This window comes from Scyliorhinus canicula, chromosome 2 (assembly GCF_902713615.1).
Source record: "Scyliorhinus canicula chromosome 2, sScyCan1.1, whole genome shotgun sequence".
Classification (NCBI taxonomy): Eukaryota; Metazoa; Chordata; class Chondrichthyes; order Carcharhiniformes; family Scyliorhinidae; genus Scyliorhinus; species Scyliorhinus canicula.
In genome coordinates, this window is record NC_052147.1 from 56620258 (window position 1) to 56635465 (window position 15208).

Here is a 15208-nt window from a genome sequence, read left to right on the forward strand (position 1 = left end):
GGGTACGCGTCAAGCTGCGTATACTTGTTGATGGTCTGACTGTAGTCTATGACCATCCTATGTTTCTCTCCGGTCTTTACAACCATCACTTGAGCTCTCCAGGGGCTGTTGCTGGCCTCGATAATACCTTCCTTTAGTGACCGTTGGACTTCCGACCTAATGAAGGTCCGGTCCTGGGCACTGTACCGTCTGCTCCTGGTGGTGACTGGTTTGCAATCGGGGGTAAGGTTTGCAAACAGAGTAGGCGGGTCGACCTTGAGGGTCGTGAGGCCGCACACAGTGAGGGGGAGGGTATGGGGCCGCCGAATTTGAACATTAAACTTTGCGGGTTACACTGGAAGTCCAGTCCCAGGAATGTGGCAGCACAGAGATGGGGGAGGACGTAGAGTCGGAAGTTATTGAACTCCACGCCCTGGACCGTGAGGTTGGCTATGCAGTACCCCTGGATCTCCACAGAGTGGGACCCAGAGGCCAGCGAGACCTTTCTTTAATTTGGTGAACAGCGAGGGAGCAGTGTCTTACTGTATTGGGATGTATGAAGCTCTCCATGCTCCCAGAGTCGATCAAGCAGGATGTCTTGTGCCCGTTGATGAGTACCGATGTCGCAGCGGTTGAAAGTGTTCAGGGCTGAGACTGGTCCAGTGTTACTGAGGCAAGTTGTGGCAGAAGCTGAGCGATCTCTTCGGGCGATACACGGCCACCCGAGTCGGGGTCCTGAGACTTCATCCAAGATGGCTGCCCCCATGAATTGCACATGGCCTGTGAGGAGAGGACGGGCAGCGGGCCCAGTTCGCCTGCGGAGACAGCGGCAGCCGACCGGGCCTGGCATTCTGCCACGAAGTGCCCCTTCTTCCCACAGCCCTTGCAGATTGCGGAATGGGCCGGGCAGCATTGCCGGGGGTGTTTGTTTTGCCTGCAAAAATGGCATTGCGCCCCCCCCCCCCGGGGTTTCCTGGCTGCCGCACTGCACAAGCTTGTGGGGAATTTAGGGTTGCTTTGGAATCGCGGCCACACGTGGGGTCCACCCTGTCCATGCGGGTACTGCGCGGTCGGGAACATAGGCCTGGGTGTTGCGGGAGGCTACGTCTAGCGAGTGCGCAAGTTTCCGTGCCTCTTTAAGTCCTAGCGTGTCATTTTCCAGCAGTCGCTGGCGGATTTTAGAGGACAGCATGCCCGCAACAAAAGCACCCCGTATTAAGAGTTCGGTGTGGTCATTGGCTGAGACTTGTGGACAGTTACAGTTTCTACCGAACACTAACAATGCACGGTAAAAATTGTCCAGTGATTTCCCCTGGGATCTGCCGTCTGGTAGCTAAAAGATGCCGAGCGTATACCTGATTCACAGTGCGGACGTAGTGCTCTTTTAACAAAGTCTTTGCGTCCTCGAAACCATCCGCGTCTTCGATAAGCGTGTAGATTTCTGGGCTCACCCTAGAGTGGAGGACTTGCATTTTCTGTTCCTCCGTGGGGGTAGTCGGGGCTGTTCTGATGTACCCGTTGAAACATGCCAGCCAATGTTTAAAAGTTGCTGCTGCATTTGCCGCGTGGGGGTTAATTTGTAGACACTCTGGCTTGATGCGGAGAGCAGCCATTCTTCAATTTTGTTCATTAAATTGATGCACGATCAATCACTACTGAAGCGAGATTGTAGTCCAATTGAAGGCTTTAATGAACGAGTAGTTACCCCAGCAGCTCCGGTACAGAATGACTGCTGTGGGTGAAACACAGACTCTTATGCTCTGCCTGCTGGGCGGAACCAGCAGGCAGGTTCTACCACTCGTACTACAGTATAAGGTACATCCCAACTAGGTACCGCGATACCCCTAATATAGCCAAGCACAGGCCCATCGAGTCTGCGCCGGCTCTTGGAAAGAGCACCTTAACCAAGCCCACACCTCCACCCTATCCCCATAACCCAGTAACCCCACCCAACGCTAAGGGCAATTTAGCATGGCCAATCCACCTAACCTGCACATCTTTGGACTGTGGGAGGAAACCGGAGCACCCGGAGGAAACCCCCACACACACAGGGAGAACGTGCAGACTCCGCACAGACAGTGACCCAAGCTGGGCATCGAACCTGGGACCCTGGAGCTGTGAAGCAATTGTGCTAACCACTATGCTGCCCTAATTTAAAGGGAAAAATATTTGTAGGGCTATGGGAGAGGGCAGGGGAACACAATTTGTTGATTCTTACAAAATCTGGCATGGATGTAATGGGCCAAATTACCTCCTATTCGATCATCACCAGATCTGTCTAAGCTACTCTGTATGCTGAAACTCGACTATCAAGAGTCTTCTGTGGGACTGAGCTGGACCCATCCCTCGGGTTCACTCCCTTCACATTTTGGAGACTCTTGTCCAAAATCCTCTGCCAGAGGAAATAATTTTTTTTTTTAAATTTAAAGCACCCAATTCTTTTCCCAATTAAGGGGCAATTTAGTGTGGCCATTCCACCATAACTCTGCACTCCTTTGGGTTATGGGGGAGAATGTGGAAGGAATTTCTATATAAATAATCATTATTGTCACAAGTAGGCTTACGCTAAGACTGCAATGAAGTTACTGTGAAAAGCCCCTAGTCGCCACATTCCGGCACCTGGAGGGAGACTTCAGGATATCCAATTCACCTAACAACACGTCTTTCTGGACTTGTGGGAGGAAACCGGAGCACCCCGAGGAAACCCACGCAGTCAGGGAGAACCTGCAGTTTCCGCACAGGCAGCGACCCAAGCCGGGAATCAAACCTGGGATCCTGGAGCTATGAAGCAACAGTGCTACCCACTGTGCTACCGTGCCGCCTTTTATCCACCCTATTGAATCTCTTTATCATTTGAAATACCTCCATTAGATCAGCCCATAAATATTCTAAATTCAAGGGAGTATGAACCAGGTTTTTGCAAGCTGTTCTCAAAAGTTTAATCTTGAGGATTCACAATACCATCATTCTGCCTTTGAAAGCCAATTTATATCTTCCTTGGTTCGTTGCCCAAAACTGAATGAGGCACTGTCAAATGGAGCCTGGTCATTGCTCTGCAGCTATGCACTTCCTTTGAATTCCAATCCCTTTGCGTGAGAGAGAATCAACATTGCCACATGCTCTTAATTACTTTTTGTAACTGTCACACACCTTCAGTATAGATGAACATCGAAAATCCTTTTTGGTTCTCCACAGCTCCTTGTGTCTCACCTAGAAGAAAAAAATTCCAATTCATCTTCCTCAGATCAAAGTGGATGATCTCTCATTTCCCCATGGAAATCGCCTTTTGCTCCTTTGACCTCCACACTGTTGACCACCCAACCTCCTTCCTTGGCTTTATATAATGGACACTGTAAATAGTTCCCTCTACTGTGGCACAATACCCCATTCCTTTCAATACAGCTTTCACCACCCCTTCTCAAAAGAGGTCACCTTCAAATCCTTCTGCCCTTGCTATGTCATCTTCAACCAGTGTTCTGAAAGGAAATTCCCACAATTTCCTTTGAATCGCTCCCATCCAATTTCTTATCCTTACAGTGTTGAAATTACTCTAATCAGTCATAAATGGCACTGTTGATGATTATGGTCATGGTTATTTCTCTTCCAAATCTGAAACCTTTTCATTCAGTTGACCACAATATCCTTCTTCAGTGCCTTTCCTCTTCCTTGTCCTGCTCAGTGGGACTGAACTTTTAGCTCCATCCACACTGAGCTGTGAAATGGTAGCCAGGTAATCTCAAGCGGTGGGTTCTGTTACATCTGCTTAGTTTATATTTGAAGCGAATGCCTCAACAAGCAAACCCTGGCCATCTCCCCTTCCTCATCTAACATGCTGCCTCTTGGCAACGTCACCCACAAACATGGAAGCAACTTTCATATGTATGCTAAACAAACTCTCTTTTTGTCTCCACCTTTAATTGTCTCTGCCTTGTCAAATTACACCCCTCCCCCCCCACATTTAAAAACCTATTTCCCCAAATTAAATATTGGGAAGACCACTGCCTTGCCTTCTACTCCCAATCTTAAACTCTGTGCTCTTTCTATTAATTCCATCCCTTTCCCGAGCCATCATCTCTGACTGCACCTGTCTTTGATACCTCTGCATCCCAGCCGGCCCTGAGCTAACCTTCTAATCCTATATCTTGCATCACAAATGTTACTTCATCTGTTTCAGTCCATCAGCTTCTGCAGCTGTCATCTATGGCTTTGTTACCCTCAATCGACTCTGGCAGTATCCTCCTGACCAATCTCTCATTCTAAACACTGCTCCATGTATCCTATACCATCCCAAGTCTTGAGCATTAAGCACTCCTTGTTGTACCTTAACATTCATTTTTTTAACATATTCATCCTTTGTTAAGTCCCTCCATGGCCTTGCTCTCCTTATCTCTGTAGCCTCTTCCAGCTCTATAATTCCCGAGGTCGAGTCTCCGCCAATCCACACCAAAACTCTCTTCCTCCCAACTCGTATTTTCTCCCTCTCCTTCACCTGACCATTGATATGCTATCCCAGCTGCCTAGGCCTATAGTAAGAAATACCTCCCTAATCCCTTCAGCTTCTCCATTTCCTTCGACTGAACTTTGAGTTCTCCTTGTATCTATTCCTTTGGCTTATCATCGATTTTTGTGTGATTTCACTTTTTGTGACGACCTCTGGATTGTGTTTCTGCAGTAAAGGCACTATGTAAATGCAAATAGTTGTGGACGAGCAGTGCAAATATTGTCTGTTCCTGAAGATTAATTTGCATGATGCCTTTTCAGCTTTTCCAGGACTCTTCATATCAAATTAATTGGTTTTGGGGAAGGCACACTTTTTTCTTCCCTTGTGAATTGTTTTAATGAAAGTGTTTACAATCCCTCCATTTCATGCCTTTTCTTGATGGTGTTTAACTTTTCACTGGCTATCCTAGCCAAAAGGCTGGAGGACACGAGGTGGTCGCAGAGGATCAAACAGGCTTTGTCAAAGGTAGACAGCTGACATCGAACTACAGGCATTTGCTGAATGCGATCATGTCTCCACCCGGGGACAGAGTACCTGAGGTGATTGTCTCCCTAGACGCAGAAAAGGCCTTCGACAGAGTCGAGTGGAAGTACCTTTATAGAGGTGCTAGAGTGGTTCGGGCTCGAAAAAGGATTCACCTCATGGGTGAAACTCCTGTACAACGCTCCCATGGCAAGCATACGGACAAACAACACCAGCTCCCAGTACTTCCAGCTGCACAGGGGAACCAGGCAGGGATGCCCGTTGCTGCCGCTGCTGTTTGCTCTAGCAATCGAGCCATTAGCGATCGCTCTCAGAACAGCAAAGAACTGGAGGGGGGCTCCAAAGAGGAGGCAGAGAGCATAGCATCTCACTCTTTGCGGATGACCTGCTCCTCTATATCTCATACCCACAAAGCAGCGTGGAAGGAATCATCACGCTCCTGAAAGAGTTTGGTGCCTTCTCGGGTTACAAACTCAACATGAGCAAAAGTGAGATTTTCCCGGTGGACTCGCAAGGGGGGGGGCGACGGCACTGGTGGGACTGCCGTTCAAACAAGCCCAACGCAAATTCCGCTACCTGGGGAACCAAATCGCTCATGACTGGACAGGGATCCAAAAATGGAACCTGACCAGTCTGACAGAGGAAGTCAAAAAGGACCTGCAGAGGTGGGACACACTCCTGCTCTCCCTGGCAGGGAGAGTACAGATGATCAAAATGAACATACTGCCCAGATACCTCTTCCTACTAAGATCCATCCCCTCTATATCCCCAAGGCCTTTTTCAATGCACTGAACAAATTAATCATGGCGTTTGTATAGGGGGGGAAGAATGCTAGGATCACAAAGCAGGTCCTACAGAAAACAAAATCCAGGGGAGGGCTAGCCCTCCCAAACCTACAATTCTACTACTGGGCAGTGACAGCAGAAAGAGTGATGGGATGGATAAAGGAGCCAGAGGCCGAATGGGTGCATGTGGAGGAGGCCTCCTGCAAGGGACCTCTCTCCGGGCCCTCGCCACGACGGCCCTCCCATCCCCACCCAAAAAACACTCCAGCAGCCCAGTGGTGATAGCCACCTTCCAGATGTGGAACCAACTACGGCAGCAATTCGGACAGACTGAAAAGTCCAACAAGTCCCCATCTGCAATAACCACAGATTCACACCAGCACTCACCGCGCCACCTTCAAAAGGTGGAGACAGGACCGGGGGGCGCATTGACAATCAGGGACCTATACACCGACGGTAGGGTCACAACACTGGAAGAACTGACGCAGAGATTCCAACTAGCTAAAGGTAACAAACCTGGATACCTGCAGCTTAAAAACTTCCTATGGAAGGAGACAAGGACATACCCGCAACCACCATGACGGACGTTATTAGAAGAGCTGCTGGACACAGACATCTGAGGCAGAGGGAACTGTAATGACATGTACAAACGACTGCTAGAGAGGGCCTACACCGAACTGGACATGACAAGGAGGAAATGGGAGGAAGGCGTGGGGATTCTGGAGCGAAGCACTGCACAGGGTCAACCTAACGCAGCTAAAAGTGGTACATAGAGCCCACTTGACCACAACCCAAATGAGCGGGTTCTTCCCAGAGGTGGAGGATAGATGTGAACGGTGCCAAGGAAGCCTGACCAACCACATGTGCTGGTCTTGCCCCAGACTAGCTGGCTACTGGACAGCCGCCTTCGAGGCAATGTCCAAAGTGGTGGGGATGCGGGTGGAGCCATGTCCGAAAGTGGCGGTCTTCGGGGTATCAGACCAGCCAGATCTCTTCATGGGGAGGAGGGCCAGAGCACGTGCCTTTGCCTCCCTGATCGTCCGCTGCAGAATCCTGCTCAGTTGGTGATCAGCACCACCTAAAGTTGCAGACTGACAGTCCGACCTATCAGAATTTCTCCAAATGGAGAAAATCAAATTCACCATCCGTGGGTCAGAAGAGGGCTTCCACAAAAGATGGGAGCCATTCACCTGACTGTTCCGAGACTTGTTTGTGGCCAACCCATAAATAAGTAGCCAGGGGGAAATAGCCATGACAAGATAGAAAAAGAAAAGCGAGGGAGGACTGGAGAGTAGTTGTAGGGGGGCGTGTTGGAGGAGGGGGGGTGGAGACAATATGAGGTAGCAAAACCCAGTGGAAAAAATGGAAAGCAGCAGTGAAAAAGGCGGGGGGGGGGGGGAGAAAGGGAGGGAGAGGGTCAAGGCGAGAGGAGCTGGTGGGGGGGGGGGGGGGGGGGGGGGTGAAGGGGAGAATTGTATGCTGAGCCAGACGGTGACAGACTGTAGATAGAGAAACCCACGAAGGAATCTTGGTGACTGGTGTACAATAAATGAAAATGAACGGCAATGTATATAATTTTGAAAACGCCAATAAAAAGATATATTTTTTAAACTTTTCACTGGCTGCCTTCCAACTGTGACAGTACTGAGTTTAAAAACTAAGTTAAGTAAATGTTGTGCTTCTGCCTCTTTATCTCAATCACTTTGAAACCTTGATTTTTCTTTTTTAAGCATGTTTCTGCAATTTTCCTGCTTCTCCCCAAAGCATTTGGAGAGGTTGTTTTTCCCTTTGCACTTCACGTTTAAATTATTAATCTAAATAGGATAACTTTTATTTTTGGCATTTACCCTGCAAATTCAATATTGTTCCATTGGACTTTGCAATCAACCTGCAGCCAACCCCCCGCCACCACCCCATATATATTTCAGTTATATATTTGACTTCTGGTATTGGCATATATCTGAATCCCATATCGTATGTAATTTGATCATTTCTCTCAATACCGTACCCAGAGGACTTCCATTTCCTGTATCCTGTCTTGTTTAATAATACAAGGTAAAGATGAGCTTCCTTGTTGCTTTGGTTCATGAAGCAGTTGTGCAAAACGTTCACTAACTCTGACTCTAAACCACTTGGGTTTTCTCAGTTCATATTAGGTTTATTGAAGTCTTTCATTATAATAACTTCCCTGTTCTCCTCTCCCATTTCTCTTTGGAGAGTAAACCCATGATCTACAGCACGTCTGTGATCAAACTTGATGCTGACTAAACAGGGTGGTTTATTTTATTGCTTGTGCTCCACCATGGAATCTGTTTCATTGAACGGTCTTTGATGTCCATTCTGTTATTCCTGAAAGCTGTCCCTTTTTGAATTGTTTTCAACCTCTGGATTTTGCCACGTTTCTGCTATAACCGCACCATCCCACCGCTGCCAAAGATTCTAGTTTTGCTATCTTATTTCTAATTCCTATTGTTGATATCAGTAACAGTATGATTTAAAATAAAAAATAGAAGCTGCTGATGTGCAGTTTCCAGATCATGTAATTTGAACCTGAAAATCGCACTAACACTTAATACTATGAAGAAATCGATGTCTTTTCTCATTTAGAAAAAAAAATACTTGTTTATAACCTGGGCAGGATTTTCTGGTCAGGCCTGCCCCATGATTGAAAATTCCTGCCTGAGGTCAACAGACCTTTAAATGGGTCCATCAAATTTCCATCCCGCCTGTGACAATTCCTGCAGCGGACGGGACTGGAAAATGAGCCCGTGTTTCAACACCATCAGATGTCTCAAATCACCTTGCAGCCAATGAAAGACTTTTTTTTTAAATAATTTTTATTGAGATTTTCAAAAAACATATCAAAAACAGAAAATAACAACAAGAAAACAATATTAACAACAACAAAAAGAAAAACACACTAACCCCCAAAACAAACCACCCCCTCCCCCCCCCGTAACTACAAAAAGAAGTTGATAAACACCCGGCATATTCAATAAACACATATATACACATTTCTCCCTTCCCCCGAAATGAGCTCCCCACCCCCCGGCCCGGGTTGCTGCTGCTGCCAGCCTATTTCCCTACCGTTCTGCCAGGAAGTTCAGGAAAGGCTGCCACCACCTAAAAACCCCCTGTACTGATCCCCTCAGGGCAAATTTCACCTTCTCGAATTTGATGAACCCCGCCATATCATTGATCCAGGCCTCCACGCTTGGGGGCCTCGCATCCTTCCATTGAAGCAAGATCCTCGCAGCCAATGAAATACTTGTGAAATGTAGGAAGTATGGGGACCGATTTGCAGATGTCAAATTCTGAATGACAGCAGTGTAATAGTGACCAGGTGATTTTTTTTTTTTAATGGTTGATTTGAGGGATATATTTGGCAGGACACGAAGGACAATTCCCCTGCTCTCTACTGAAATAGTGCCATGGGATCTTTGCAACCACTTGGAGAGGGCTGACAGGGCCTCTGTTTGTTTGATGTCTTGCCTGAATGATGGCACTTCCAACACTCCCTTGGTCAGTTATGGTTTTTGTTCTGAAATCTCTGGAGTGGGACTTCGTGAGAGAGCTACCTACTGAGCAATGCCTGACCTATTTCAGTTCCATTATTTGCTATAACCCATGTCCCTGATGTTAGAGCGTACATTGCAGTCTCCATCTGAATGCCTTCACAATTCCAGAATTATCTGGAGAGTAGGTGTAAAAAAACATGGTGAGCAAGTGTCCTCGCATCATCCAAGAATGGAATTTGTCAGCAAGTTCTGGCCTTCCCTTCCCAGACCCCAATTTGTCAGCAAGTTCTGGCCCTTCCCTTCCCAGACCCCAATTCCCCACACACTAGCCCTGAATCCCCATTTTTCCCTGTCCTATCCAAGCTCATCTCATCAGTGACTCACTTCATGACTTTTCACCTCTTCTGCTCCACCTCACCCCCATGCATAGCTGACATTGTTAATGCTTTCCCTCTCCTAAACACCTTCCTAAACAGGCCCCACATCTTGTTTGACTCTGCTTCACATCTCACATCTTTGCTATATTGAAGAATTTAAATGCTTAGAGCAAGGTGTCAAGGGTGTTAACTAGTGCATCATTGGATTTTTTTTGTGATGCATTTATTTATGTATTCCTAACTATTTGATGTGTTTGATGCTTTGCTTCTTTCAACATAATAATGTATGTCTTTGCAGGTTATTTTTAAGGCCAAAGCTAAATATTCTCCAGAACTTAACAAATACAAGTGAGTACAATGCACACAATCTTTGTTTTAGCTAATTCCAGCAAAAAAAAGCAAGCACATATTTAAAGAGCTTTTTGTCACACTTTGGGAAAAGCTTAATTACTTAATTTAGTTGCAACTGTAGGTGAATAAACGCTAAGTAGAATTTTTGCTGGGTTTTTTGGCCACATATCAAAGCAATATGCCCTTGTATTTCCAATGATGATTTACAAGTGGGTAGTAACGAACAAAAAATACTTTATCCATTAAACAAGGTCACAAGGGTGTGTACTGAATCAAGTTTCTGAAATAGAATCTGCATGAAGCAACGTGTAACTAACACACAATCTCTTGGAGATCGCTCAAACTCCAGATAGAAATACAATCAGCATCCTCTAACTACTTTTCCTTGATGTTTTCAGGATTCCATTGCGGCTAGCATTCTTATTTGCTAGCATTCTGTTCCTGGTGGTGAACTTCACGTGTGCCGTGCTTGTCCAGGGAAATGTGCCAGAAAACCAGTTGAAATGGACTGTGTTTGTTCGCGTACTCATCAATGACAGCCTCTTTGTGCTTTGTGCCATTTCATTGGCAGTATGCATCTTCAAAATAGCAAAAATGTCATCTGCGAATGTATACCTTGAGTCAAAGGTAAAAAGTCAGATTGCTTTCCTTGACTTTTTTTTTAAACCTAAATTTGCACAATGTAAACAAATAATCTGGATTTATTTTTGACTTAAATTATTCCTTACTGGGATCTACCATTGTTGATCTGCCTTAAAGTGAGCCATTTTTAAAAGAAGAATAAAAGATTTTAATTTAAAAATTAGGATTATGAAAGTGCCGAAAGCTTTGATTTGCAGTTTGCTGTTTTAGTGACTCTCATACACTCACGCTCTCGGGATCAATAAAGCAGCAGAAACATTGAATCCAGTTTGCAATTATTCCCGCTGTATATTTCAAGCTAAGGCTTTAAAGCCTGACTGTGGGGCAAACAATTCCCAAGTCCTTTGTTATTGAACCCATAAAATGAACAGATGGTACTACTATCCCCCGAGTCAAAAAGGTAGGCATGGCTCCAGATCACAAGTAAAACTATTGCAATAACCAGGGTATTAATTGCACCAATGTTCAAGTACCAGTATTGTTTATCTCAACAGAAATCATATTGTGGCTAAAGCACTTGTTTATTACTCTGGTTACCTGAAAGCTGTTGTGGTTCAACTTTATTTCAATCCATTCAGACAGCCTTTTTTTTTCAGGGGACTTCTGTTTGTCAGGCCACTCTTGTGGGTGCTGCAGTGATCCTGCTTTATATATCAAGGGCTTCCTATAACCTGGTGGTGGTCTTCATGGCTCCGGAAGATAGGCCCAGTTCATTCAACTATGGCTGGTACAATGTGTCTGATCAGGTAGCTGTATGTATAAGAAGGTTTTTTTAACTTTAATTTGACAAGAGACACAGCTGTACAATCTTTTTGTGGCACATTGTGTGTAAGCAATGACATCACTTAATATATTTTGGATTTTCAGCAATGAATAACTGAAATTTAAGATTTTAAGAGTTCATTAGAAATATGCTGTATCTACACACTTATCAACCATTTAATATTCAGTTCAAACCATTAGTATCAGTAACCGCTAATGTACCATTTGGTGCATATGTAAACTGGAGTTACAATGCAAGATTTTCTGAATTAGATTAAATAATTCTAAACCGAGCAGTGGATTCAACATTGTAGTACGCAGTACAGGCTATGTCAAAGCCTATTTATTGCATGTGGTCAAATTTCAGATTCAAATAATATGTACAGTTCTTTTTAGTTAATCCTTCTGGATTATGCTACTTACTGTAATCGTCAGTCTTGCTTGTCCTATTCTAATGTCAGTTAATATTTTTAATCAGTCTTTTCTAGTCATCTTTCTCTTATGTTCCAATTTAGTTGGTTTATAATTGTACTAAGCTGCATTAATGCTTGCTTTCCAGGCAGACGTTGAAAAAGTCAGTGACCAAGCTTATGTGGCTTTTGGAATAATTCTTTTCCTTTGGGAACTATTGCCTACAAGTTTGGTGGTATTTTTTTTCAGGGTGCAGAGACCAAATCAAAATCTGGTAAGAAATTGTTTTATATTCCATCAGAATTTTCTCATCGATCCTCCTCCTCCTCCTCCATCTACTGACTGGTCCCACCCACATCATCATGACCTCTGCCATGGAGGGGTAAACAGCAGGTCCTGAGTCCTCTCCAACCAGAACGGGGATGAAATCCTGTGCTGTTGGCACCAATCTGCTGCACTCCAAACACTTGTGTTGTAACCTGGAGCTGTGGATCATGATGGTAGAGGCTCCAATTTCTTTCCATCACCTGGTTGAGCAGGAATATTTCTCACTCTTGCAGCCTGTTGGAAGGATTTACAATTTGACATTCGACCTGTTTGTCCATGTTATGAATGCATCTTCCTGGCCATTAAGTCCTGGGGTGGGACTTGAACCCATAGCTTCTGGCTGAGGCATGGACCTCTACTGTATCTACTCCTTTGCCACAAATGTTTTGTTTTTTTAAGTGCTTCGTATCTAATACCAAAAATATTTAATATGTTCCTCTGTTCTACTGAAGGAAGGATGTATTAGGAATAGGAGCATAGAAGCAAAACTCTGCTTTTAGTGCCTCAAGCTGTTCTGCCATTCATGGATTGTAGCTCTTTTTGTGTCTCAACACCATTTAAACACCGTGGTTCTGTATTCTTTGGTGCCCCTCCCCACCAGGAATATATTGACCTGCATTTAGAAAGCTCCAATTGACCCAGTATTTACTAATCCCTTCATAATCCATGCTGATTTCTTTTTGATCACCTGATACTTGTCTAACTGCTCTGTTACGTTTCCTTTAGCAATCGATTCAAGTAAATTTCCTTGGTAAACTGACGGGTGCGTGAATGCGGGTTTCCCCTATTCCTAAAATAATGATGTGGCTTTTTGAATTTTCCCAATCCAAAGGCACAATTCCCAAATAATAGTTTTGTAAAATTGTTATTCGAGGACTTTTAGTACCCTAACCTGTTTATTTTCATATCCTGGATGGGAAGCCATTAAGTTAACAAGTCTCTAGTACTTGGGTCCAATTATTTTTGCTATTACAATTTTTTTTCACCTTTTGAATCCGCTTTCCTTATACTGTGGATATTTTGTCCTCTTCCAAATTTCGCAGATGCAAAGTATTAATTTAACAATTTGCTATTTTCTTATTATCCATGATAGCCTTGTTTACATATCTTCAATTTTCCCGTGTTCTCCTTTACATCTGTGTACTTTTGCTTTGAGTTTTGATATTCTTTCTATTAATGCTGTACTCTTTTTACGTCTACTTTCTTTATATCTTTTTTTTGCTTGTTCAGTCTGCTGGATTTCCATTCTTTGCATTTTTGTAAGTTTTTTGTTTTTAGTTTGATGCATCTAACTCATGATTCTAAAAATATAAGTGCCTTTTAGGGGCTTGTATTCATTTTGTATTTTGTTTCAAATTACTTTGAATATTTTCTACTGTTTGTAGATTTACCCATTGCTGAGTTTAATCCAGTCAGTACAATTGTGGTCGATTTGAAGTTTACTTAATTTTAAAATATTTTGTGACATTTCTTTATCCAGAGGATGGTGGAAGTCTGAAACTCACTGGCTGAAAGGGTGGTGGATGCAGACACCCTCGTTTTAAGAGTATTTGGATAATAATCTTTACCAATGTCACAAGTAGACTTACATTAATACTGCAGTGAAGTTACTGTAAAAATCCCCTAGTCGCCACATTTTGGCACCTATTTGGGTAACCTGAGAGAGAATTCTATGTCCAATTTACCTAACACACAATTTTCCTTAGACAGCACCTTCCAAACCCATGACCACTACCGTCTAGAAGGACAAGAGCAGCAGGTACCTGGGAACCCCACCACCTGGATGTTCCCCTCCAAGTCGCCCAACACCCTGCCTTGGAAATATATCGCTGTTCCTTCACTGTCGCTGGGGCAAAACCGGAGCACCCAGAGGAAACCCACGCAGTCACGGGGAGAACATGCAGACTCCGCATTGACAGTGACCAAGCCAGGAAACTAACCCGGGTCCCTGGCGCTGTGAAATAACCATGCTAACCACTGTGCTACCATGCCGCCCATGTGCACTTGCGATGCCAAGGCATACAAGGCTATGGGCCAGGTGCTGGAAAATGGGATTATAATACTTGGGTTGTTTTTGGCCTGCGCAGACTCGATGGGCGTAGGGCCTTTTCTGTGCAGGAGACCTCGAAGACTCTTCACCTCAAATTTAGTTCAGTTTGCGGTAGCACAGTAGTTAGCACTGTTGCTCACAGCGACAGGGTCACAGGTTCGATTCCCGGCTCGGGTCACTGTCTGTATGGATTCTGCACCTTCTCCCTGTGTCTGCATGGATTTCCTTTGGGTCCTCCGGTTTCCTCCCAAAAGACGTGCTGTTAGGTAATTTGGAGATTCAAATTCTCCCTTCGTGTACCCAAACAGGTGCTGGAATGTGGCAACTAGGGGCTTTTCACTAAGGTAACTTTTTTGCAATGTTAATGTAAGCCAACTTGTGACTTTCAGATGATTATTATTATCAATTGTATAATGGTCCCTACTTGGTGTGATTTTCTCCAGACTCTAACTAGTTTAAAACTGTTCCTACTTTTTCTCGTTTCACGGGGCCATGTGTATCTCTTGGGTTTAGACAACAACCATTTTTTAAACTCTGAAACTGATCCTGGCATTAAGGAATCTGATGAATATTTCTTGTGGAGCAAATTTGGAAACCTCTAACTTTTGTGACCATCCAATGGGTACTCTTGGCAAAAAAAAAAGTTTTGTATACCTGGATTATTTTTAAGAGTTAGTTAAATTCATTGCCTTGTGCTAATTGCAAATACAACCGCAGTTTTGCCTCTGAAGACCCCAGTGCTACTTTTGGAACCATTTAAGAGCACTTTGGACAAGTCACTTGTAAATCCGACCAGTAATCTCCCTTGTTTGGTGATCGGAGACCAAGCCAACATGGTTGTTCACTTGCTTTGTCGTGCTATATTACATTCATAAGATAACGATCAATGGGGGGGATGCGGGGAAAAGCATCTCAGTAAGTATCAATGTACAAGATTTTTAAAACCGACTGTGTACCCTAAAATATGGCCATTGTGAGTTAATACAATTTGTAAACAAAAATCAGTCTGGTGGCCAACTTCG

General features: G+C 44.4%; 1 protein-coding gene across 3 annotated transcripts in view; it reads left to right on the forward strand.

The window, feature by feature from the left end:
• The window catches only part of gpr137c (G protein-coupled receptor 137c), a 48274-nt gene that overhangs the window by 16850 nt on the left and 16216 nt on the right, over window positions 1–15208 (forward strand). For 2 of the 3 annotated variants that reach the window (XM_038778848.1, XM_038778870.1), the window contains exons 2-5: window positions 9942–9991; window positions 10393–10621; window positions 11233–11388; window positions 11958–12083. In XM_038778848.1, coding sequence (XP_038634776.1) covers window positions 9942–9991; window positions 10393–10621; window positions 11233–11388; window positions 11958–12083 — 561 coding nt within the window. The remainder of the gene's footprint in view (window positions 1–9941; window positions 9992–10392; window positions 10622–11232; window positions 11389–11957; window positions 12084–15208) is intronic. The other variant, XM_038778859.1, reaches the window with a different exon arrangement.